This window comes from Pyrgilauda ruficollis, unplaced genomic scaffold (genome assembly GCF_017590135.1).
Source record: "Pyrgilauda ruficollis isolate IOZ18807 unplaced genomic scaffold, ASM1759013v1 scaffold54, whole genome shotgun sequence".
Classification (NCBI taxonomy): Eukaryota; Metazoa; Chordata; class Aves; order Passeriformes; family Passeridae; genus Pyrgilauda; species Pyrgilauda ruficollis.
Window position 1 is genome coordinate 4,008,748 of NW_024527044.1, and position 27,286 is coordinate 4,036,033.

Here is a 27,286-nt window from a genome sequence, read left to right on the forward strand (position 1 = left end):
TGGTTCTGTCTGAAAGAAATTTGCATGTACAGTAAATTTGATATGCAGAATATTTTCAACTTATATTCATTGTTAGGGTTTGCCTTGAATGTGTGTCAGGCAAGTAATGATCATTTTGTCTCAAGCTCCTGTAGGAAAAATGTGATCTTTGGAGAGCTTTGAAAAATCCATTAATCATCTCTGCTTCACCCACAAGGAAGAATGGTTTTGAGATTAGGGCTTTGGAGGGGCTCTTGGAGAATCTGGTTTGTGTTTCCCAGATCTGTCACGAACATTCATATATCTTCAGGTTGTAATTCAAAATAGTTTATCTAGCAGCTCAGTAGAGACAGAAATAACCCCATTTTCAAATGCAATAATTTGGTTAGGTATTAAGCTCTCTGTAAACTCCTTTGCAGCTATGGGAGTTCTTGAAAAGACTAAACACGTGTCTCTCTGTACCAAGTTCCTACCTTTAAAATAGGAATAACAGATTTCTTTGACGTTTTTGCTTTCATCCTCCCTTGATTTTCTATGTCAATTACAAACATTTTGGAGCAGAAACCCCCTTAAACTGTGTTTATGTGGTTCCAGGGAGAACATCAGTCTTGTTTTTGCCTTTGGGTATATTTGTAAAATGAATCCTAATTTGCAGTCATTTATCCTAAAATTAGAAGTCTGGGAAGAGAGTAAGTTAGGAATTTTCAGACACATTAAAGGCTGTGGCAGAGATGTGGAGATGGCCTATTGATCACCTTGCATGAGAGGCTAAGAGCATAAAGTGTAGCAAAGGAATTCAAGCCCTGAATTCAATAAAATGTTATAGAGGTGAAAAGAGAGATGTTCTGGAATGGTTATCACTGGGTATTCATCACTGAGGGTCTTCAAAAGCAAGCTAGATGGGATCCTACTATGGGTCTAGAAAGGCAGACTAGATGAGCCAGCACACTCATTTCCAGCCCTGCTTCTCTGTGACATTCAGCTCTGATTTGCAATTGTCTCAGGTTGAACTAGTGACTTTCCTAAACCCACGCAGTGTCTTGTTCTGAGGGCCAGGATTTGCTGTGCTTCTCCTCTGACTGTTTGCCAGTCGAACTCTCCATGGACTTCTCCTCAGCAGTGCCAAAGCTAATGCTGCTCTTTCACTTTGGGATGTTTTTTCCTGAAGCACAAAACTCTACCTTGAAATATGAGTTTTCCAGCCGTGAAGGAGAATGTTTGTTTTCACACAGAACTTGAGGCAGGACAGGAGAAGGTGTTTGGTTTTTGGTGACGCTACCCACATGTGATTTTTGGCTGGGTACAGAGTGTGGAGTGGAAAGCCTTACGTTCCAGCTGGCTTCACTCTACAGCACAGGAGTCCCTGCCAGATTTCTCAGGACAATTTAAATCAGCTCAGGCTCTGGCATGCTCTCTCTTGTGCAAATGGGAAGGTATGAGCATCTGTGCTGGGGGTCTTACTCCTTACCAAAACTCCTGGAGTTAGGTGTCAATGAATGGTGATGAATGGGCACTGCTCAGAGCAGAGGGACTGCACTTGTCCTGTAAAATAAAATGTGGCAAAGCCTCTCTTGTCCTAGGGATGAGTGGCACATCAGGACTTGCATCTAGCCAGATGTTTTTCCTTCAAAACAGGCAGTCACACGTATCCCAACTACCCGAGGGCAACGATCCAGTCTATGGCCAGCTGTGACTGGGGAGAGTGCTAGCTGGCATGGGCCAAGTTGCTGTTGAGCACTGTTTGAACATTTAAAGAGTACAAATGATCATTTGCTGTGCTTGGACCAATGCCCTGGGCCTCCTCAGTTTGCAAGGAGGACCTACAGCAGCAGTGCCAGCACACCAGGGAGCTCAGTGCTGGGAGGACCCTGCATCTGAGCTCTGTAGGATGCGCTGGAGTTCCATCCTGCAGAACAGCATGTCACTCAGCTGAAGCCTGTGCTGATGCAGCAATTAGTGACTCACACCAGAAATCCAGTGTTTAAACCTTCTTCTAAACTCATGACAAAGCTCCGTGCTGTGCTCCAGGTGCTTTGGTCAGGTATCCAGACTCTCAGCTGGGAGCACCCAGACAGGTGGGGTGCCAGCTCTAACCTCATCTTTTGTGGTTGCTCTGAGAGCTGACAGCACCTGTGGTGTGAGCCAGTGCACCTCTAAGACCTGGTGGCAGGGGGGAACATGCCTGTAGACTCAATGTACCATGTATTTGAGAGATGTTTTGGTTGGGTTCATTTTTGAGGAGAAACAGTTGGTAATTGTCAGCTGTGGACCAAAGCTGTCTGAAGACTTTAAAATGAAATGTTTTCTTCTTGACAGAGGATACATTAAATCAGATTTGGTGGTAGTGCATGTATGGCACTGGAATGAATCTTTTAATCTAATATGCAAATCAAATTTACTTTGTTTTTTTTGGGTCACAGGCTTGTATTCTTTGCTACACTCTCTGAGTCTGTTGCAGGCAGCCACACAGGACCAGTCTCTAACAGTTTATAATGTTCAGCATTTGATTTACAAATGGGGACTAGTGAAGGCTGTGGAGCTGACAGCCCTGTTGCCTGGGGTGGATATGCACTGGTTGTCAGCAGAAATCACACAGATGTCAGCTTCACACATCACCTCCCTGTCACAAGCTTGCTTTGGAAGGACCACGTCTAGATATGAGAACCATGCCATCCCAGGGGAGGGAGGACATTCATTAAGTTTTTGGTATTCAAACCATGAGAGCCAACAAGTCTTCCTTTTAGAGTTGTTGGTAATTGTGATTTTTCCTGCTGACTGCTGAAACAAGAGTAGCACATTCGTTTCACTTAATTCATCACTCAGACATAATCTTTTGCCTTTTTGGCATATTTTTTGACTGACATCTGTGTAGTGCTTGAATCCCAATCTGTTGATGCCTGACTGGTTGTGTCCACCTGGGGAAAAGAGCAATTCCTGTATCCAAACATTCCTCCCAAGAGGCTGGGATGTGGTCTGGTTCACTCTGGCCGGCAATGCCTTTTCCTGGTCTTAGAAAATTGAGAACCAGGCACGGGTAAGGGATAAGGGGTTTTTACCTCTGTGTTTTAACAAGGATCCTTATTGGTGCACCACTTTGTCAAGGTGGGATGTGCCCCAATGCACAAACATGGTAGGTCGTGTATACAATTTATAGACCCTGCAAATTAGCATATCTAACAAGGATGCCCCAGTGGGAAGCCTGGGTGAATGGTGTGATATTCCCCCATCTGAGGAATTCCCCCCTGGATGGGCCAAATCTCCAGTTTACAGGATATGTTCGAGAGAGCACCTTGGTTTCCCAAGATAGAGTAGGGTTTTCCAGCTTCGTACTATGAGGCCTTTAGGATGTTTGGTCTCCTGGCCTCACAAAATACTAGGGCTATGCTAAGTTATCAGACTTAAGGAATTACAAGTATGCATGCTAAAAATACTGAGGATACATAGAAGTTGTATAAAAGGCATAGAAAAGAAAAAGCAAAAAGTCATCTGGGCATTGCTGGCAGTCAGAAACTTCAGCAAACTCTGTTCAGTTGCCACAGTGGTCACTTCCACCTTATGGATGTAGAAGGGCTCAACTGTTTTGAATTTTCCCTATATTGTAAAAATAAAATTATTCCTAATTATATAATTAAAAGTGCTTAGTTTGATTAAGGCCCACATTTATCAGCAGCTTTGCTGCCATTAGTGCTAAAGCTGGAGCACAGAACAGAGGAGAAGAAGGCTGGGTCAGGACTAATGGCACAGCAGCTTTTAATCCCTCTCCTGACAGTCCATCTTTCATGGTGGCTTGTGTCCATCTGTGTTCATGTGCCAACAGTAGTAGAAGCCAGTGTAAGACATCCTATTGAGCTTTTTGTCAAGGTGTCTTTGGCAAGACTTCCATTAATAATTAATTCTAATAGGAGTTTATGCTCTCCAGAATTGGAGCCAGGCTGGGAGCACAGCCATGGTAAGCTGTACCTGTATTTAGCTTGGGTAGAAGGTTTCTGTCTCAAGAGAGCTGCAATTCTTGTAATCTCTGACTGTTTTGGAAGTGAGAGGATACAGCTTGTTGTGTCTGTGGGTAATCACCTTGCTAGCGTTCTATGTCTGCTTCACATGCTCAGTACTGACAGAGACTTATTTCTCTAGGACTGTTTCCTCTGGTTTGTTTTTTTTTTTTTATTTTTTTATTGAGTATACAAACAGGGTCTTCTGTGCTGAAAAACACCTAGTAAATAATAATAAAAGTACAAGAAAATATATAAATGCAAAACATGTCTGTAAGAGATTAAAACATAGTCGCATCATAGAATCATAAAGCAGTTTGTATTGAAAGGGACCTTAAAGATCATCTCATTCCAACCCCCTGCCCTGGGCAGGGACACTTTCCAAGTCTCAGGCTGCTCCAAACCCTGTCCAATCTGGCTTTGAACACTTCCAGGGATAGGGCATCAAAAACTTCTCAGGGCAACATGTGCCAGGGCTTCATCACCCTTGCAGTATGGAATTTCTTCCTAGTATCCAATCTAAATCTACCCTCTTTAGGTAGGGCATTCTTCTTTCAAGAGCTTGAGATGTTGGCTTGAGGGAGCTCCATCAGAAAATGGACTTTTGTTTTCACTCAGCCAAACTGTGAGGGAAGAGAATTTTTAATATCTGACTATAACATTACATTTTTGGAAAAATGCAGTCATGGTTCATTGTGTCCAAGTGTGGCTCTGAAGCCTTGTCTAGATGGAAATGTTTGTGGGCTGAGAGTATGAGAATAGGAAGTTATCTTTTATCTCTACAGTTGGTTCTATCACAGGAAAAAAAAAACACTAATGGGAAACAATCTTTGCTCATTAAATCAAATGATTGATACAAGCATGGCTTAAGAAAAAGTTCCACTGTAGTTTTACAAAGTGGTCGTAGTGGCATTTACAAGAGAAATCTTGGGAACCCAAGAACATGGGGGAAGTTTAGCTGTGCATCTATCATCTATTTTAGTTCTCTGTGATTTGCATCATTTAACTGAGATAGGGAAAGATTAAAAGTCAAAGACTTCCCTTTGGCATAAAAAAGGAGCAACATTTATGGCTTGAATTTGACCCAGGAGACTATTTTATCCCACCATCTTTCCCTTAAACCCTCTGGTGTCCTTGATGGATGAGATGTCCAGTATGAAATCCTTTCACAATCACATGAGCCTGCTGAACTCTCCAACACAACTATTGTGTTCCTTGTGTTTAAAAGGACAAGAGGACATTAGGGAAAGATATGGTAATTAATTTCCTTCCTGTTTCTGGGCAGTGGCAGCTCTATGTTGTGCTAACAAAGTAGTTTGATAAAAGTAGTTTGATAAGAGTGTTCAGCTTGGGTTGGCTGAGTTCAATCCCTTCATCCTTGGAGGAGGCTGAGAGCTGCTCTCCATGGAGCTCTGACAAGCTGAAGGGATGTGTCCTGGTCCATGAGGGTGGATGGTGCAGCAGAGATGGGCTGTTGGAGCAGGTACCTCTGTATACAATCAGTATTTTTGCCACAGATGTGGCTGGAACGTGTGCAGGGACAGTTCAGAGGAGTACAGGCAAATTTTTTCAGCCATCTTTGCCTGTGGAGCATTTCAGCATTCAGTGTTCCTAAAGGGCTGTCCATTCAGATAACACAGCTGATGACATCCCTGAGCTGAATATGTGTCATGGCCCTGTGTCTGGGTACAGTCCCACAGGGCTGTTCCAGCTTTCTTTGCTGTGAACAGGCAGCAAATTCAGCTCCTTGCTTGGCCTGACACATCTCCAGGTCATCACTGGGTCCTCTGTCTGTTGTGCTGCCACAGACCTGTGATGTGATGTCCCACATGCTCTGAGCCCTGAGGAGCAGCAGTGACCTCCCAGGCTTGGACAGCTGCTTTGTCCTTGTGTTTGACCTCTGGACTACACTGAGCATTTCTGTACTGAAGAACAAAATAGTGCCAAAGACCAGCTCTTAACACCTTGGCAAGGCTGGTAGTGCCCTAGCAACCCAATCTAATGGGTGGCATCCCTGCCATGGCAGGGGGCTTGGAACTAGGTGGTCTTTAGGGTTTGTTTCAACCCAAGCCATTTATGATTCTGTAATTCTATGATCTGTGACACTGGGACTCTGTGGACCTCCTCCTAAGTTACAGAAATGACATTTTATGTTGCATGATCTGGACATGCCTCAGAAGTCAGCAGGGACCACATGCTAGTCCAGCAGGCATTTTGGATGGAGTCACCTTGTTTTGAGGGTGAAGAGAGTTTAATGACACAAAGGTCACACTGTACCAGGTGAATGGTGTGTTTAATTTTCTTGCATCACAGCAACCACAGTTTACTTCTTCCAGAACATACAAAAGTGGACGTTAATGCTCTTTGTGTCATTGTAAACAGTTCCAAGGATCAGGTGATCTTTATTTTATCTATCACAAAATCTTCACAGGTCTAAACAGAACACTGGAAGGACCACACACATTTTCCTTCCCAGGTTTCCTGATTATGGTGATGAAGCTGAAGGTGAAGGGTCTAGAAAACATCTAGAAAACATGAGGAATGGCTGAGGGAGCTGGGGGTGCTTAGTGTGAAAGCTCAGGGAGGACCTCACTGCTCTCTACAACTCCCTCAAAGGAGGTTGTAGCCAGGTGAGGGCCAGTCTTTTCTACCATGTCTCAAGTGAAAGGATGAGAAGAAATGACCTTCAGTTGCACCAGGGGAGGTTCAGATTAGATATTAGAAAAAAAAAAATTCACTGAAAGACCAGTTGGGCATTGGAATTTGTTGCCCAGGGAGGTGGTGGAATCATTCTCTGGAAATGTTCAAGAGGTGTCTGGATGTGGGTATATTTTAGGGATGATTATGGTGGGGGTGGGTTGATGGTTGGACTAATTTATCTCCCTTCCAATCTTGACTGTTCTGTGATTGTGGCATGATTTCAGGCACCCTTTACTTGAAGGTCAGGGTCTGCTGATGGGGGTAGGGTCATCACTTCTGTGCGTGGAGTCCTTTTCAGATCACAGCATCCCTCTTCCTCCTCACCCAGGTGCTTGTTAACTGCAGATAATTGTAGGTATTAGGTATTTAGACTCTGACCTTTCAGGAGAAGCTAACAAAACACATCTTCAGATGACATCAAGACACCACTGAGGAAGAATATTTTCTGCCTCTGAAGATGATCTGGGGAAATACAAAATCTGAGGGTGGACATTGTCTTCATGCATAACAAGCAGCACCAACACTTCACTGCCTGCTTGGCCTGCAGGGAATCAGGGAGGCTGGGTCTTCAAGGACAGGTGCATGTCCCTGCTCATTGCAGGGGGTTACATTAGGTGACCTTTAAAGGTCCCTTCCAACTCAAGCCATTTAATGATTATTTGAAGAGTCATCTGACCATTCATCTCACCTCTGTCCTTTCAGTCCCATCACAGCAGATTTACAGGGTGGTATGAGCTGCATGAGGCTTCGTGCAAGACCCTGCCGTGCAAACTGCTGTGATTCCCCTTGGAAGAGCCTGGGAAACAAGTGAGAGATCAGAGTTACTGCTCATCTGATGTCCCATTAGATGCCTGAATTTGAATAATGTCCCAGCCATTTCATTCCTTTTATCAGCCTGCTGTAGGGGGACCAGCCTGAAGATGGATTGTGATTTCCAGCTCTGTGAAACTTGGCTGCAATCTGGTACTTGGGTGCCTCTGGAGCTTGAGTTGCTGTTGGGAAACTGAGCAGGCAGTTCCTTGCACCAGCTGCTGTACAAGCACAAAGATGCCATTTCTTCTCCATACAGTGTTTGTGATTAGTGTGCCTCTTTCACAATGAACCTCACTTCCAACTTGATTTGTCTTAGACTTTCCATTACCTAGAACATAATTGGAAGTGAGTTATTTGCTCAAAGGTGGAAAAAAATAGCTTTGATGCAAGATTTTTTTTTAAATACAGATTTTTAAGATAGGGTCTTTATTTTCTCACAGAGAAAAGTCAGCTCAAAGGTGGAAAGCTCAGACCAGACAGAATAGTGATCCAGTTCTCACCCTCTACTGTAACATTGATTTTAATGGAATGGTAAAGGTCTAAACAAGGCAGTGATGTAACAGACTTGTACAGTGGAGTTGCTGCAGTTCTTACTGAAGTGGGAGAAAGTTAGGAAGGAGGTTTACCTGAGTGTAAATGAGATTAATCTCCTGTCTTATTCCACTGAAACAGCCAATGCTTTGATCTTTGTTCAGTTATTTGTTGTATTGCCCCTGTGCCCATGAGTTATGGGCATGAATCACAGCCTTCTCCTGCCAAGCTGAGGTCAGTTTTAATACTATAATATTTGATATATCTCATATCAGCAGTCTGCATCTGGCAGTGAACAAGTTAACAACTATTTTTCTCCTCTAGCTGTTATGATCCCATGCAGTTATTAGAGTTAAGGTAATTAAGGTGGATTACTTCAGATTTTAGGTAATGTGGATGGGTATTGGAATTGCAATTAGTAACATCTTGTCACTATAACCCAAGCAGGTTGTGAGGTAGATTTTATCCTGTGCAGCTGCATTGATAGGGATTAATTTTCTTTTGGCAGCTCCAATTTGTGAGCTGAGCCAATCCTGCAGCATGAGGCAATCCTGCCATCTTTACAGAGATGGGCAGTGGATCCCGTGGTATGAGGTGGGGTCATCCCAGCATGGGACAGAGGTACTTTAGGGACTGTATTTATGAGTTTCTCTGCTGTTTACAGGGTCTCATAAACCATCCCTGTTTATCCCCCCATCCAGGAAATTTGTTTGTTAAAGGTTTACGTGTTCAAAAGGTGTTCACAGCCTCTTTGTGCTGGATTAATCCTTTTATCTGATGATAAGGTATCAGGCTTGGTAGGCTCAAGATATGCAGTGGAGGGAACAAATACTGCAGTACAGAGCATTATAGTCCACTTGAAAGAAGTGGCACCTTAAACTGAGTGCGTGTCAGATAAAGGCTCTGCCCTGGGTTCAAGTTGCTAGCAGCAAAGGTATGTGTTAAAGTAATGTTTTTATTGAGAGCCTCAAAAAGGAAGCCTAAAAATAGAGGTCCTACAGTATGGAGTTCTTTGGCTGAGTTAGCAACCTGCATTTCCTTTGGAATATGTGATAAGAAACACTTTCAAACACATGGCAGGATAAGCTGTGTCTCTGTTTACACATTTTAACTGATTGAATTCAGTAATTCTGAAAGGGGAGCAATGCCAGTAGATGGGCCTTGCTACCCAAACAGGCAGAAACTGGGCAGGGCTTTTCAAAGACCACCAGAAGAAGAGCATTGCTGACCTTCCCAGAATGACCCCCTGGGGCTTGGCCGGGGTGAATCAAGTATTGCAGGTAGGCAGGGTCTTCAGAGACCTGCCAGCCTGTTAGAGAGGTCTCAAGGGAGCCCCAAGGAGTCCTGGAATAATTTCTGTATTAATAGGTAGGTAGGATTTGATTCAGGATTGTTTACCTCTGTTAATTTTAGAATAAATGAGAGAAGCTTTTTTCTGTCCTACACCTGAATGTAGGTCCATATATAATGTGCAAGCTTGCAGCTCAGTCTTGCAAAGCTTTACGTGCACTAATGCAGGTATTTAACTGAAGGGGTTAAACTGAGGGATTAGTCAGCCTATCTGTATAGGCTAACCGATAGAGAGACAAATTAACCCCCTCCCATCCCAGTAAAATACCTTCAATCAGGTGGTGTGAATCCAGGTATCATTTGAGATATTCATATAAATGAATAATCTTAATTACATGTGTGGAGAGTGGGAAAGAACAGACTGGTGTGCAAGAAATATCCCTGCTGAACATTTCATGAAGCCTAATAGAAACAAACACTTAGCTTTAAAAAACCTTGTGTTCTCTTAAAAAAACCCAACCCACTATTAAGTACTGGAAAGCTGCCACAAGAATCCAGTACTGAGTATTCCCACAGTTTCTTCCCAGTGCTCCCAGACTGTAGCTGCAGGGCAAGTTGCATAAGAGCGTGGGGTAGGTGCTCAGGAACATCCTTACTGGGCTGTAACAAAACCCTGGCATTGTTTCATGGTGTGTATCTGCTTTTATGTGGGGTCAGGAAAGTGACTGTAATTTGCTGTTTCACAAAACTGGCAGTTACTCACAGTAGCAGTTGTAGTAAGATTTGGGCTTGCAGTCCTTACTGCTCCCTTGGGGTATGCATAGAAGCAAGATGATGCATGCTACGTGTTTTTCCACCAGAAAAATAAATAAAATAAAATACATAAACCATGCAAAGAACTTTTCACAGTCTCCAAGCCAGATTATTTGAAACTGAGGCTGTGTTAGAGAGGTTCTGCCTGTAAATGTACTTTGAAAAAACAGGGGAGGCTTAATACTCATAATTAAAAAACATATATAGGGTTTTTCCTCAAACTTTCCACTGTGCTCAGGAAATCTCAGCCCCAAAGGAGGATGTATCACAGGTTATAACCATGTGAATGGAAGGATTTATATTGAAAACAGTTTTGCCACTTTGTTCACAGATCCTTGGATTTCAAGTTTGTTAGTGTAGCCTGGTTTCTATAACCCAAGTGCTGAACCACTGAGGAGCCAGTGATCCCCACACTGAGTTTTGGTCTCCAACTAAGCTGTGTTTTTGTTCAGTAAATACTGATCTGCATTCATCTGTGTATAATTGAAAGGCACTTAGCCCTGTAGCTGCCTTACACAGTTTTGTTCACTCCTAAACTTTGTTCCAATGCAATTGATAACCTTTCCCTGTGCAGGGTTTCCAGTCTGGGCATCTCATGGGACCCTGGCAATTGCCACACTAAGTCAAACATGTGACCAGAAGAAGTCACAGCCTTTAATGGCAGAGGTTACCAGCTGCTTTCTGATGACATTCCTCATCTCCTGCTATCAAGACACTGCTCTTTTTGGGAAAAACTTCTAGCCCCTTGCCTAGTTCTCTGCTGTTTGATTGCAGAGAGGAAAAGCTGATGAACTGATAAAGAACGAGCACACACTTTTGGATAAGTAGCACTTGGATAGAAAGAAAATATTTTTGTACACAGCGTAGTTTTGCTGCCGTAATTACCAACACTTCAATTATGCAAGGAGAGCAGATGGGAAGAATCTCCAAGCTGTGCCTGTCAGCAGACACCGAGACAAAACAAGGGGGAACATCCAGAGATGTGCTGGTTGTGGTTTCTCTTTGAATTAGGTTTCTTTTCTGGATTGCTCTTCTGGTGTCTCAGAAGTCATAAGTGGTCAGTGGGCTATAGGGTGGGTGACATTGCTTCAGAGACAGGCACAGAAAATACCCTAAATATCTATCTTGGTCAATAGTCTTGGAGGGGAAATTATACTCCTAACTCTTGGAATATAATGATTGGATCATACCAGGCTAGTTGTTGGCTCAGATGCTGAAGCACTAGACTTACTCTTTATTAAAATATTTGGGCAGTGCAATGTAGATGTAGATGTTATTTTCCCTGGTACCTTCCTTTCCTGCCTGGGTTCTGCTTGCCAGCTGTTCCTCTCCTGTGCTTGGTGGAGGCTGCCATGGCTCCCCATCAGCTCTAGAGGGTTTCAGGACATCTAGCTCTTTACCCCATCCCTTTCTCCCTACTTTATCTTGGATATCTTGCCCTGCCTCTCATTTAATTGTCTCAAATGATGGATAATGCTCACCCAAACACTGCTTTTAGGTACACAGTCATGAAGATCTCCAAGGGCCACTTTCTCTGACAGTGTTCGTGTACACCTTTCACTGAAATTTAAGGGAGTGTCTTTTGGCCCAGGTTTTACAGAATTGGTTGCTGTGACTCAGCTGATTCCTGATAACTTGCAGGGCTGGAACCACTTGGGTATGGGCTGGCATCCTGAGTACAGAGACTCTCCCTTGCTGGTGAGCAATTCCTCGCATGAGCAATGCCCTGCCTCTGGATCAGCCACACTTGAACACATAATACTCACTGCTCTGTCAGTGTTCTCCTGGGAGCCACATGTTGTGCCACATATTTCCTGAAAAATAGATAAGCCTCAGAAAAGAATTTCTGCCAAGCCCTATAGCCTAAATTTCAAAACAGCTCTGTATTATAAGAGTAATCACGGTACTCTGGGTTGGAAGGGACCCACAAGGATCACCAATTCCAGCTCTTAATTGAATGGCACAACCTTGGCATTTTTAGCACCAGGCTCTGACCAACTCAGCTAAAGTCTTGCAGTGTTAAATGTTTGACTAAAATGAGTGAAGATGATGAAAAGAAATAGGAGTTCTGTCAAAGTCTGAAACTTAGTGTAACTCTACTTTGATCCAAAGTGGAGTGGATATATTCAGAGCGTTGAATAAAATTCCAGCTTGTAATAAGTCTCTCTGAAGAAACCAACAAACAAATATTCCCTAAACACCTAAGAAAGCCAGGGCTGGTTTGCAAAGTACCAATGAAAGTATGTGACAAATGCAGCCCAAAGAGGGGAAATAGGGAAGACTGGCAGAATGAGCCTGACTTCCTTGTTAATCTGATTCTTCTGGGCCTGGGGGAGATGAGATGCAGCTGTACTACCAACAAGGTCCTACAGCTACGGGTGGCAAAGGTGCCATGGTGGGATTTAGCTGAGCATGCTGGAATTTGGACAAGAATCAGCTTGAGTCTCGTCCTCCTCAAGATGTGTTATCTTGTGAAAATGCACAACTCTCCTGACTTTGGGAGCAGGCAGAAATTTACCAGATGAAAGAGATGAAACTCTTTGTATCTACAGGTATCTCTTACAAGGCTTTCTTCCTTTTGATCCATTTTTCTTTCCAAATAGAACATGTAGGGAGCAGAGCGGCGCATGTGATGCTTTCCCCTGTGCCCTTTGGAGAGCAAAAGCCACATCAAGCAGGAGATTTATGAGTTGCTGGCAATAGATGCTTCATATTCTGTTATTACATTTCAGATGATGAAAGAAGAACAACTGACTTTCATGGCTATAAAAGCAGTAGGAAAACTGCCTGTGGACAGATAGAGCACATGCATCACTGGATAGAAATGAAGGTGTTTTATAGCTTCAAATTCAGATTTGGAAAGTTCAAGATAGCAGAAAAATATCTGAATAAAAGATGTGAGGCAGTTAGTAAGATTTCAACTCAGATACACTCAGGAGAATAAATCCAAAGGTAACATTATGCTTCATTAACTATCCCTAATTAGGCTCCTAAATTTAAGTAGACAGAATCTTCCCTGGAGGCTTTCAAAGGCACCCACCTTTCACTGTTGATGATACAGGGAGCTTAGGAACATAGCTTATTTAAGGAGGACTTCTTCCTTAGGTACCTACAGGGCATGGGTTGAGTTCCCAGATTAGGTGAATTGGATCTTCTAATAAGATTATTGCATTTCTGGGCAGGCAGAAGTCAGAGGAGTCAGGGAAAAGTGTTCTGTTGCCCTGTGCAGGAGGAGAGCCTGGGAGGGAATGGTGCTCCTTTTTGTCTCCTCCCCGTGAAGTCTCAGTTGGATGTGCAGCGTTTCCTAAATCTCCTTCATCTCCCAGAGCCTCTCACATCACTGGGCCTTTTACCTGGAAGAGATTTCCCAGGGAACAGTGGTGAGACTGAGCTGATTTGTGTTTCATGGCTTTGTTTCTGGACTGCAATTGCTTCCACTTCGGAAATCACTTCTCTGATTGCAGCTGCACGAGGAAAGGATAAGCATGTCCTTTTCTGTGGAGGGCAAATAAGAGAAAGGGTTGTGTGTATTATATTTATATTCTTATTGCACAACACTTCTCTAGCTGGCTGCTGCCAGGAGATACAGTAAAAGGCAAAGCACCGGGGCTGTCTCAGGAGGAGTCTTGGCAGAGTGATCTGAAAGTTTTTATGGGTTGTGTTAGACATCCCAGCTTGTACCACTTCCCACCACCCCAAATCACCAGCAGAACAGACAGATTCCTGCTTTGGGCAGAGTCTGGAGGGAGGGCCCTGGCACAGGCTGCAGGCTCAGGGAGGTGTAGGTGGCTTTGGTTGTGACAGAGCTCGTTTCCCAGACAGTCTCACTTGCTTTCTGTATGGTGCTTGGAAGTGGCCTTACTGTAACTGGCATGACTCACTTCCTTGTTATTGGTGGTTTGGAACACCATGCATGGAAAACACGGCTGCAGCAGGCTGAGGAACTCCCTCTTGCTCTTGGGCTTTGCATTCGGTTTCAGGATTGCAGCCTAGCTCCATGCTGGGTGAAAAAAAGTTTTTTTCAAAATAACTGAAGGAGATGGAAACGGAGGCCTGGACCACTTGCATTTGTTAAATCTCTGATCTGGTGTTTGGGGTTTTTCTTATGAGAGTGCAGGTTTTTCATGGCCGTTTGTTGATCAAATCCCAACTTTCAGACTTATGGTCGGTTGCAGAAAGTCCCTTCGTGTCTCTTGTTGTCTCCTGGGACAATTTACACTTCCTGTTTAAATGGTATTGTACCGTCACTCTAAATAAAATATAGGATGGTATGACATGCCTTTGCAGCCAAGGTACAGAGCAGATGTCAAGGGCACTCAGCCTTTTCCAAGGCTCATGGAGAGATCTGAGAGCTGCGGGATCTGATGATCTCCTATCAGGTGATTATACTCTTATCTGACCAAAAGTCCAGAATGTCTGGTGTCAGGGTAGGACTTGAAGGTAAGCTTTGGATGTCTGACACAACACGTGTGATCATGAGAAGAGGCAAAGCCTCTTTCTGTGTGAGGCCCTGAGCTAGATGGAGCATGGATAGCTGGAAAAGGTTTCAACTTGTTTTTTGGCCATGTCTAAGACCCTTGGGATAAAGCCAAGGGGGTAGGCTGTGCCTCAATTTACTTTTGTTAATCAAATTATCATCTTCCACCCCCATGTTTCCAGCTACACAGTGGTGTTGCTGTTGTCACCAGGTGCAGAGTCTTTTGTATGGGATTTTTCTTTCTTGCTCTCTGACTGTTCTGTGATATTTTATGGTCTGGCACAGCCAAAAACTGTTATTTTAATAGGTATTGTTGACTGACTGCTTAGTGAATTTAGGTTTTACTGCACAAAACTCACTGTTAGTTCTGCAGTTTGAGAGAGCCATATACACATGTATTAAGGAATTGCTTTCTTAAAATGAAATCATGAATGATCCTATTTCAGGCTGAATGCTGTGAATTTTCACATCTCAAAAAAGAATCCTTCAGAGATGCTACCTCTAAAAACATGCAGTAGTTTATATTGGGTGTTTACTCACAGGAGTAATTGTTTTATTATTATTGTTTTAAAAATATGTTGAGCACCAACAGTTCCTGGCCTCAACCTGCCCAGATAAAAGGCTTGGTTGTAATTTTCCTTGGCGAGGGAGTAATGTTTCTGTTCAAATTGCTTCAAGCATGCTCAGGAGAGTTTGCTGAAGATCCTGCAGATTTGCTTTAACCATGCTGAGCTTTGGGAGCAAATGCACAGGAGAATATAGAGCAGGGGACTGGAAAATGACAAGCCCCTTGTATGTGTGTTTTAAACACTGAGCTTTCATTGATCCCCTCCAGTTGACTGATGTGTATATCCAGTGAAGATGGAGGTCAGGGGATAATTGCTTCCTGGGAGTGGAAGTCTTTAAGCATGTTCAGGACAGAGCAAGCATCAGAAAACACCAAATGATCAAATTAGCAAAAAGAGGGAATGGTTTGAGTGCAAGGCTGAGCTTGTTTCCTTTCTTTGGCACAGACTCCCTCTGTGAAATTGGACAAATAATTTTGGTATTTAAACACTTTCAAAACTCTGTCCCTGAGCCAATTCCCCATCCATAAAATATGGGGGCTATAGCATCAACTGTTTGTATTAGGGGAATAATATATGTGCTTAAATTGAAACACTCAGCAACGCTGGAAAATAATTACACAGAAAGAGCAGTATTCCTCTGAAAATAATATATTGTGGCAATTGGTTGAACCCCCCGGACTGGAGTGTTTAAAACTAGAGAGATCAACATAGGAAACACAGCAAATTATCTCATTATGGTCTTTTCATACCTGAAGAGGGCCTACAAGAAACCTGAGGAGGAACGTGGACATGTAATGACAGGACAAGGAGGAATGGCTTTAAATTGAAAAAGAGTAGGCTTAGGCTGGGTATTAGGAAGAAATTCTTGACTGTGAGGGTGCCTCGTACAGGCCCTGGCACAGGTTGCCCAGAGATGCCATGGCTGCCCCATCTCTGGGAGGGTCCAAGGCCAGGTTGGACGAGGCTTGGAACAGCCTGGTCTTGTGGAAGGTGTACCTGCCCAGGCCAGGAGAGTTGGAACAAAATCTTCTTTAAGGTCCCTCCCAACCCAAACCAGTCTGAGATTCTCTGCCCATAATTAACAGTGCAGAGGTATTGACTGGCCTTTTCCATCTCTTAGCACTGCAATTCAGAATGCTGCTGCTTGTTGACACAGTAACTTTTTCTTTTCATTAGCCCTGGATTTTCTGGCCACACAAGAAACTGCTTGTGTGAAAATTCCAGCAGAAGGCGTCTCCACCGAGTACAAATAAGGATACTGTCAGCAGCACCAGCATGTGCCTTTTCACACTGTCCTGCTGGCTGCTCCTACCGCCTCTGATGGATCTGCTCTGCCCATGAGAGCACACTCTGGCTTTGATTTTCCTTCCCCCCCTGTTTCTTCTCCCTTCTGGGGGGAGGCTGCCAGGCAGTGGAGGAGAGGTTTTATTGTGAGATTGGTGCCATTAATTCATTGCAAATGGGTGATGCAGCTCTTGGGTTGGGAACTGGTATAAATTATTGCTAGCATGATGTTGATTCGGAGAGATGAGCAGTGGGAGCTGGGATTGCTTTTAAAGCAGACACAGAGGGATTATGTAAAGACTTGAAAGCCTGTAATGGAAGAGGAATGAACCTGCTGATCCAAAAGAATTGCAGATTTATAACCTAGAACAAACTTCTGCAGGCATCTTCATGGAGTGTCACAGAGATGGTGACACTTTGTCTCCAGATCAAGTCCTGCCTGGCATGGAATCCATGTGGTGGCATTTAAGTTGAACCCCAGAGTGAGTGGCTGAGCAGGGCTTGCCATCTAAAAAGTTACAGCTCTGCCTGTGCGTCTCAGATGCACAGCCCAAGCTGCTGTAGAATTTTATAATTTGGATAAATACCCACATTTCAGTGCTGACTGCTACCCCCTGAGAGACTGAAAGTCCCTAGAGCCCCCCAGAGCAACTAATCTCCTCTCTTCTGGATGATCCAAGCTCATTTCTCATGTGCATTTTTAAGTGCAGGGTTCCTGACCATGAGGTGTGTAAACACTTTGGTTGAAGCTGTTTCTTCCCCTCTTGATCCATCACTCATTCTGCTGACTGAGTTGATTTAACTTCTCTGCTCAGTTGCATGGAGCAGGACAAGTGCCAACCCTTCCCTACCAGGATTTCTGTGCTTAATACTGAGATAAGACTAAAATCCTTGGTACTTTTTTTCTGGTGGTTTTAATAATAAATAACTTTCCTTGACACTTTGCTTCAACTCATGCCATGCTTTGTGTCAGATGCACTCCTCTCTGGAGAATTTAAGGAGGGCATTTCAAAGGAACCAGATGTTTAATCTTTCTTGTGGAGTTGGCTGCCACACAGGAGCTAACTGGAAATTGTGAGGTATTTTACACTTGAGAAATGCTTTCCATTTCACAGTCTTTCTAAATCAAAAGAAAGCTGTGTATCAGCTGAGCATCATATAAACTAGAAAAAGAGCAGACTTGCTGCATGCCATCTCTCTGTGTACTCTTTATAAAGATGGCCCTTTCCTGGCAAAATGTACTCGAGATGTTTATGGAGTCCACAGAGAAAAATGATCCCTTGAAATGGAAAAGTCCAAGTTTGTGTGCTGTAGACATCCTGTGCTGCTCTAAGTTGCTTCCAGAGTTTTAAAGGGATCTAGATGCTGATGCGAAAAAAAGCATCTCTTGGAATTTTTGAAAGTACCAAAGTGTGTGCTAGTCACAGGTGTTAAGCACGCGCCTGCTTTTGGGAATCTCACAGCCACCTCTGTTTTCTTTGTCCTCACAGCCACCTCTGTTTCAAGGCACCAAATGACTACCAGATAGTGTTCTTATGTCCTCACCATCCCAAAGAGGTAACAGCCCTACTCCATAAGGTGCTGTGACAATAACACTCTCTATCAATGCTTCTCCTTGAATACTTCTCCATCTCTACTCTTCCTTGGGGTACTGTTGACCACTTGCTGACTGATTCAGCAATGGTTTGCTTTACCTGACTCCTCCCCTGGTCCTGTAGGTAGCATTCAGGTGTGGTGGCACAGATGCCAAGATGGAAAAGCCACATCTCAGTTCGCTGGGCATGCTTAGGAACACCCAGAAATGATGGTGTTTCTTTCCCCTGCTTCACTCAAATGTTTAAGTGTTGGGTAGTGTCACTTTTTCTATGAAAGATGCAGGTTCATCCAGCCTGTCTTGTGCCCTGGAGATGGTCATGAATGCTGAGAGGTAAAGGAGATGTTTAGGAAGAATAAGTCTGAAACATTAAAGCCTTTTGCTTCATTTTCTTCACTGGATGCCTATCAACAGGTTACTGGGATGCAGTTTGGGTGGAAAGTGTATAAAGGAAAATGTCCTGTGTCTTTTAAATACTTATCAGGTCCTCAGTCTGAGATACAGCAATAGGACTCTTTATTTTTGGAGGGTGCTGAGCCCTATGAACTCTTCGTCCTTTTGGATGCCTCAAATTTGGCACCCAGAACTGCAGCTCTCCCTGGCTGTGGTTTGCAGGATAATCTCTGTTCTACCCACTCCCTCTCCAGACTTTCTGATATTTCCCTGGCACAGGTATCCCCCTCATTCCTGCCTGGTTCCTACAGGGAATGTGTTTTTTTGCTCCTTCCAACTGTTGCCAATTCAGGCAATTCACTAGAAATCTCTGTGCCAGCTCTTTGATATTCAGAAGCTGAGGGGTTTTCTGTCTGTTTCCTGACCTAGCATGACTCTTCTAATAATGCAAGAACTTCAGTGCTGATGTCCTGGCAGCCTAATACAGGAGGTCAGTCTGTAAATCTAGTTACAATTTTCTTTGCCTCAGCAGACAGTAAGTCAAACATAATGTAAACAAAGTGGTTGGATCACTTCACCCACCAGTAATGTGGTGGGTGATGCAGGCAAATTTAATGGATGTGATTAAATCTCCTGTTCCAGTCTGGCAGCTGATTAGCTGCAGGGGGCAGGCAGGAATTTCCTTTCTGATCCAGAGTTGCCCTCTTTCCAAGTTCTCCTTCAAGCTTCTGCCAAGCATCTCAAAGTGCTTTGCATTTTTAATTGTGCTTCTTCACGCCCCTGTGAGGGTGGAGATGAGAGATAGCATGATCCCAAGCGGAGCCCTGGGGAAACTGAGGCACTGGGAGGGGGCAGCCTGCTTGGAATGAGAGAGGAAAGTGATGTTAGACTTGGAGAAAGCGGACATGGGCATCCCAGAAATCTTCTCTTGAACTTCATGTTGGTCTACTGAACTTGTGCCTAGTGCTCAACAGTCTGTGTCTTAAGCACACTGAAGTTGTGCTTGTCTGCTAGACGTTAATGTATAGTCACTGACAGGAAAAAAACAAATCTTTCTCCTGTGGAAGTTTTAATTTATTTTTGTCTTTCATCACTCAATTCCTCTACTTTCTGAAGAGAATGACCTGTATACATATTTCTTCTCTTTGTATGGAGAAGCACTTTGCTCTGAAATAGCCTCAGGTGTTGGCTGTGGCTGAGGAAGAGAACTGGTTCAGCTCCATAGATGACTCCATTCTTTGTCCCTACAGGGGAAATTAGCGAATTCACTTTGTGGATTCACCTTCAGTGGGTGTGCACTGAGGTAGCTACACCAGCTTTGATTTCTTTACCTGGTTGTGCAGCTGAAGAACTGGCATTATAAGGAGAAGAAGACACTCCTGTTATTAGGGCATGCTTTGGTCCAAAGAAGAGACCAGAGATGTCCAAAATATCTGTCAAGTATTAACCCATCATTTCACCTGCATATTGCTCATGCTGTGGCTGACAAAACAGAGAGTAGTAGGGGTTAGCTGAGTCTTCGTGTTCCTCGGGATGGTGGGAATGGAGAATGGGCTTTCCCCATCTTACAGCCTACAACTCAATGGGAAACAGTGTATTTTGGATCTCACAGGGTGGGGAGGGTTTATTACAGCAAGAACTTATTTTTGTGGTGGATTATTTAAGCTTTATGTTTTCACGTGGACAGGATCCTCTAGAGTTTGGTTTTGTGAATCTGATGTTCAGTCTTGAGCCAGCAGCTTGGTGGCTGAGAGAGGCAGGATTTCAGGCACAGCTATACCTTCCATTGCTATAGGGCATCCTGTCCAGCCTGCTGTCGTGGTAGGAACAAAGAGCTGTAACTGGAGTTCTCTGAAGCCTAGAGCTGAGGCCAAAGCCTGGCTTGCTAACCTCTGTTTCTGTTTCTGAGATGAGTGTCTAAATAGAACATCTGAACCTGATCCTTAGCCTAGTCTCAAGGCTTAACTGTAAATAAACAGTACCTTAATTACTTTAAGGTTTCCAGCATTCTCTCATTGAATGTCTCTGTGCTGGCATTTGGAGAGCATTCATCATAGTGGAAAATGAGTGTCTGTTTGGGCTGCACGTGGTATAATTAACTATCAGCTGAGCCCGTAGCATGACGTGACAATTCTCATTCTGACCAGCTGAAATAACTCACTCTAACAACTGTGCTCTTCTTGCTCCTCTCTTTCAGTTCCCAAGAAACTTCTGCATGAAACTCAGGCAGGACCCACCAATCAACAAGGGTATCAGAAGCCACATTTCCCACTGCAGCCAAGAGTGTTTGACCCCAATGTTATAGGGGACGGCGTGTTCCTTTCGGATGTCTCTCCTTCCAACATAGAGCGAGCTCTCCCAGGTACCTGTGACCATTGTGGTGTTGGCCCAAACTTCACAGTGTTGTAACTGTTCCTTTTCATCTCCTCTTGTCTGGATTTCTGTATTGCTCCTAAATCCCATCCACGTCACAGTCAGAAAGGGCTGCGACAGCTTCAAGATGTGACCAACGACTGGCTAAAGTGAAACTATGAAACTGTTCAAGGAACACAGGGTTTCTTGGGATAGCAGTCATGGCCATGCATGTCCAAACTCATCACAGAAATACTTTCCAGACCTGTCTAGTGGCAAAGAAAAAAAAAAAAAAAGGGCAGAGACAGTAGATCTGCCTCATGGGACAGAGAAGTTTTCAACTGAGCTTTGAAATACAATGCTATTTTCATAAAATGCAAAGTGGAAAGATATGAATGAAGTCAGATCTTAGCCATCTCTAGGGATAGGTGAGTAGGAGGAAGGGGTGGTGTATGAATAAAGGAAAAGCACAGGTGAGCACGTGTTGGGTTCCTCAGTGGTTTTGTGTTGTTTCCCTGTATGGAGGAGATGGTTTACGACACTACTGGAAATCCCGGTCTGTGCTCCCAGAGATTCAGCTTGAGGGTGGGTATGAGCAGAGCTTGTCTCTGTCTGCACTCCTGGCAAAGTTAATCCACAGCTTGGATAGTCAATTCACAAATAAACACGAACTGGCAATAGCAGGTTTGTCAGTTTGGAGGCCATACTGAAAAACTGTCAAGGAAAAGAGTTGTAAGTTAGTTCCAAATAAATATTGTGATCTTGGAGATTCTTTTAAGCAAGGAAAAATATCCTGAACTCATTTCCACTCATCTAAACATTTTACTTCTATGAATGAAACCTTTTGTTTAGTTTTCACATACTTTATTCATTCACTTTCAAAATATGCACCGCTTTTCAAACAAAGATGTCATTTTGAAATTAAAACCTAGAAGAATGTTTCAAAAAAACCCAAAATACTTGGAAATTTCTGTAATTCTCCCTTCCTGTTTTATTTCTTTTGTTAAAACTGCTAATGTCAGCCTGGTATCATGAATAACCTCTCCTGTGTTTGTACTGGGGTGTTGGGCAAATTTACTGCTGGCTGAAAGCATTTTGCTCAGCTTTTTTGTAAACTCACAGAGAAACCGTTCAAGTGACTGGCAACAACTAAGGAAGGGTGGTGAGGAGAAAACCAGTAGCAGTGAGCTGATTAGGCATTGAAAAGTCTTCAAAGCCAGCAAGGAGGAAAGGGAATATCTTTTAGTGTGATCCTCAAAGGAATGGCAGACCAGGGAACCACACAGTGTAGCAACACATGGCCGTTGTGAAATTGTGTGTGTTTGTTTTTTCCTTCCTGCATAAGTCCAGTCATTTTCTGTCTTCCGTGTCTGTGCTTGCACCATCCTGCCAATGATAAAACCAGTTCTGTGGTTTTGTGGTGCTCTTTGCTGGAGTTTAGTGTATGCAGGCCAGTATTAATTTAAAAAACATGTTTGATTGCATCTGTTCATTTGACAAGTTAGAAGTGAAAAGAAAAAAAAAAAACAAACAAAACAGGATTCTTCTTACATCTCACATCTCAAGAGGAGCTATCCCTAACTCTGTCTCCTGAAGACACTGTTGTGGCACATGGTTTACAAGGGCTGCTCCACATCCCACAGAGATGGTGTCCCTCTGACATAGGAAATATATATGAGATTATGAGGTGGTGCCCTTCATTTTCCTTCATTGTGAAGGGATCTTACATTAACTAGTTCAGAGCCAGACCTCAGTCAGGAGACATCTCAGGCAGGATTCAGTTACCCCCATATAAATGGGTCATTTGTGATCACCTGGGGTGTTCACCTGGCTTCTAGAAGGGTGGGCATTTCCCCTGCATCCTTTCTCATACCTGCCAACTCTGCATGGATGTCCTCCTGACCCCGGGGTGCTTAGATGTTTGTGTATGAGCTTCAAGTGTCTGCTGTGGGGAGAGCTGAATGACTCTCTGCTATCCATCAACTAATAGCAGGATTCTCTTGCCTTAGTTTAGATCCATGGGGCTACTTGAGATGCTCTGAAATATACAAGTTTTAGGTTCAGTTTTTAGAAGTTAAATATTTACCCAGCATCTGTGGATTTCCTTGGAACAGCGTTAGGGAAAAAATTTGAACACTTGTACAGGCAGATTTACCAGACAGGGAGGATAAAGGAGATATTAGAGGACATGTTAATCTGAATTTTGAAAAATTCTGAACTAAAAAAAATTGTGAAGTGTTGCTATTGATTTCCTGCCAAATGTGCCCTTGGACCTTCTGTGTCCTTTTGCACAAGGGATCTGCAGTAACCTCTATTCTCCTAAGGCTCCTGGGATATTTTACACTTTGGGATATGACAACCAAGCACTCATGTTTAAACACTTTGCTTGAAGTCCAGTCATTAACACCGTGGTAACCTTGAACATGTGGCTTTCCCAAGGCCATGCAGCTATTCAGTGGCAGAGGTACAGCTGTGCCCACATTCCTTGGGGCTGATCCCTCACAGTGACACCTGGACATCCATCCCCGCTGGTTCTCCTTGAGGCGGATTAGGAGTTGGCATCACTGCACAAACATTCCTGCCCTCAGTCCCTCTCCATCCAGTATTACCTGTTCTCTTTGACACCCCTCACTTTTTGTTACTGCTTCCTTGGGCTGAACTGCTTCCTGGCACCCACAGCAGGAAGCTGAATGTGATGGCTTGCGCTGCTGGGTTTGCAGGGAAAGGAGATGGATCAGGCAGCCAAGGAACAGAGACCATCTCACATCACCACTCCTGACAGAATGCCTTTGCTTGCATGGCACTGGTGGCATCACTGGAGATGGAGTTGGCAGTGTCCTGAATTTAATACCTGCAGATAAGCAGAAGCCAGGTGCAAGTCTGTGATTTTTCAGGGTGGTGCTTGCTTTTGGCCAGAGCAAGACACCCAGAGAAGGGAGCCTGGAAATATATAATAGATACAGTTAAAAACTCACATGGATGATGGAGCTGGATCCTGTGCACTGGCTTTTTCATGTGTTGAAAACAATTACTGTTCTGTGAGTAGTGGGGGTGTCTGCCTGCAGATCAAGGTGTGGGGAGCCCTCAACAGTGAACTGATAAGGTCTGAAAGGGTCTCTTTGAGCCTCCTGGAATGAACTGCCTCCTTAGCTCTAGTCTTCAACAAATAAAATCAAATCATTAACCCATGTTCACTCACCTCTCCAGAGGGGAAATGGTGTCTGGGTGAAACACAATATAAGCAGGCTTCTGAAGGAAGTCATAAACTCAGGTCTGCCCTTCCCCACAAAGGTTGGAGAGAAAGCATGTCTGTTTGCCAGCTGTGGATGGATCAGTACAGCACCACACCAGCAGAGGGTTGTGGGCTCTGCCAGTGTTTTCCAGTCCTGCTTACAAGCTTAGCTGAACCCACTGTTGATAAAGGCTCCTTTGATTAACATAAGAGAAAAGAAACCTGATTATGTATTTGCTGTGGCATAGGTGGGTGTGTCTAAGTGGTGATATGAAAGAGCAGGAGATGGGGGAGAGATGATGACACCTGGATGCAGATGGGGTATGTGCTCAGTTGAAGCTGCTTGAAAAGGTTTAGCTACCCCTCAAAAAGGGACAAATTTGGGTGGCTCCCTGTCAAGCAGCTCCAGATTTCTGAACACAGATGTTGACCTGGTGGGGATAAGACGGTAGGGCTGGATCACGTTCTACTTTCCTCATTCCTCATTCTCTTTCTGTGTCAAAGCAGAGAAGAAGAAGGGGAGGTCAGCCACTTTCTACCCTGTAGACAACACCCCCCTCCTGCTCCCTGTGGATGAGACAGAACCGCCGGGGCTCAGCAGCAGCAGCAGCAGCAGCATGGAGCCCGTGGGCGTCGGCACGGAGATGGCTCTGCTCAGCAACATCCTGGCAGCCTATGCCTTCATCACAGGTACTTGTGTCTGCTGGCTCACACCTCCCCGGGCTCCTGCAAGCTTTTTGTAGATCCTCCTTTCACAGTCACCTGGGGCTAAATCTGCCTCTCTGAGCTGTTTGTGTATTTCATTCTTCTCTCAGTGAATTCTCCCTTGAAAGGCCTGACCGGGGCAGCCCTAGCAGGCAGAGTACAACAGAGTTTATTGTGCACTGCTTTCCACTGGGTCTGCTCTCATCTGCAGTTAAACACAATGGAATCTTACATGTGGTATTATTCCTAATGCTTCATTTTCCTGGAGATCAAAGCCTGGCTCATTAGGGAGGCGAGTTTGTTGTTCTGTAATTTGGAAAATAAGCAGCACTCAAATCTTTACACTGCTTAAGAGAATTTGGCTTATCTTCAGTAGAAGTGTGAAGATGAAGTAACTTGAGAGTCTACTTAATTGTATATTTAAATCTACTTTAGAGTAAGATTTCCTTGGATCACAGTTTATCTTTCACCCACGTGCATCTTTCAAGTAACGGGGGAGCAGTCTTCTAAAAAAATTCACTTTAAAAGGTGAAAGAAAAGTGACAGAACCAGGGGGAATGCCTTTAAACTGCAAGAGAGTGGGTTTAGATTAGACATTAGGAAGAAATTCTTTACTGTGAGGATGGTGAGACACTGGCACAGGTGGCCCAGAGAAGTTGTGGCTGCCCCATTCCTGGAAGTGTTCAAGGCTGTATTAATTAAAACTTCAGTATTCAGTATGTGAGCTACTTTTTCATGTCTGACAGCTAATTCAGTCTTTCTAATTCATTAAACAGTGTGCATTCTTGGTGCCATGCTCTTGGTCTTGCTGAGATGCCCCCATGCTGCTAATCCAAGTATTTGGATTTGAAGCAGCTAACTTGGGCTTTGCACTTGGAACCCCTGAGTAGATTAGTGAGAATGTTTCTGCAGATTATTTAGTGAAGCATTCTTCTAAAAGGACCATGAAGGGTTATACAAATTTCTGCTCTTCTACACACCCAGTCCTGTCATCAGGATGCATTTTTTCATGACAGCCTTCAGAGTCAGGCAGATTAAATGGGATTAGTAATGTTCTTCACAGAAGATAGCTGAGTAGGATAGATTTGTTTTCTTGCACGGGTATCTCCAAGGAAAAGTTAAACAAACAAGCTTAAAAGGAGTCTTCTGTCTATCCCACTTCTTCCCCCTTACCTACAGCTACCATTTTTTTAACATGAGAATACCTACCTTCCCATCCCTACTATAAAACAAAATGCTGTTAATATTGTGTTCCCCATATGAACAGTAATGGGATGAGAAAGGTGTAGGATTAATGGTCCAGGATATCTGGGACTGTGATTCAGGGCTGCTGACAAAGCTCCATGGACTTTGCTTCCACTGCCCACAGCAGAGCTCTTTGTGTTGGTTTTAGGGCATAGGGTCTTGATTCATCCCTGTCACAAGGTGTCAGCCTTGGCAGGAGCCTCCAGATTTTACTGCATGCAGCACAAACAACTTTAACTGTCCTGCTGCTGTGGGATTTGTCTGCCCTGTCTTGTTGTGGTTTCCTTGTGTTGTGTTTACATCCGCTGGATGTCAAAGAGGAAAACTCAGACCTCAAAACTTTGGTTTCACGTGCTGAGTTCAGGACTTGGTTGCTTATGTTTTCCAATGTATCGTGGAGCCACAGAATGTTTTAGGTTGGAAGAGCCCTTAAAGATCAGCTGGCTCCTCACCATGGCTGTTAGATGGGTTTCAGTCTCAGTGACATATATGTCCAGTTTGTTATTTATTATAAAAATATTTGATGACTGACCCTTGGATTGAAACAGCAGATGTCCTAAACCATCTTTATCTGCTGCATGTAATTTAGCCTCTGCTTTTAGTGGAAATGATGGATTTGTCATGATTTATTTTGTTATATGTGAGTATGGAGATGTTTTAGCTTATGACTTCAAAGACAAACTGTGTCACAGGGTGCAAATATAATTTACATAAAACTAGAGCACTGCCAAGCCATCCCTCTTCATAGTGCATATTTTGAACAGCAGAGCAGTTGGATTTTTTTTTTTTTTTTTTTTTTTTTTTTTTTTTTTTTTTTTTCTTGTGTTTTGGGACCCTGAGTTTGGGGCCCTGAAGGCAGCTCAAGCCACAGCTGATGTCCATAGAGGATCCATTATAGTGGCTCAGGAAAATCAAGGTATTGAGCAGCCAGGGAGGGCTGGTTCTGGGTCACACATCTTCCCACTGCTCCTGACCACAGCTCTGGTGCCAAAGAGAAACAGCAGTGCAAGAACTGCTCTGTTCCATGACACTGAAAATGTCCCTCAGGTGCTCTCTGCAGACTGAAAGTGCTGCATTCAGGGCTTCCCCATGCTGATGAGTTGTCTCAGAATAGGAGTTTGCAAAAGAAAATTGTAAATAGGCAGGGGCAATATAAAAAAAGTGTTTTTTCTCTTGGGGCAGAGGGTGGTGGATACTCTCAGATCCACTGCAGGGAAATGAAGCTGTGGGTTTTTGCTATTTCATGGGTAAAGTGCAGGCTTGAAAGGATGATCCTCTTTATTGTCTTTCCTCTCTGTTGGCAGTGGGGTGTTTTTTAGC

General features: G+C 43.8%; 1 protein-coding gene across 3 annotated transcripts in view; it reads left to right on the forward strand.

The window, feature by feature from the left end:
- Window positions 1–27,286, forward strand: part of EVA1A (eva-1 homolog A, regulator of programmed cell death) — a 203,374-nt gene that overhangs the window by 170,106 nt on the left and 5,982 nt on the right. For 2 of the 3 annotated variants that reach the window (XM_041480874.1, XM_041480875.1), the window contains 2 exons: window positions 20,630–20,794; window positions 24,524–24,706. In XM_041480874.1, coding sequence (XP_041336808.1) covers window positions 20,630–20,794; window positions 24,524–24,706 — 348 coding nt within the window. Of the gene's footprint in view, window positions 1–20,629; window positions 20,795–24,520; window positions 24,707–27,286 lie in introns of all 3 variants that reach the window. The other variant, XM_041480873.1, reaches the window with a different exon arrangement.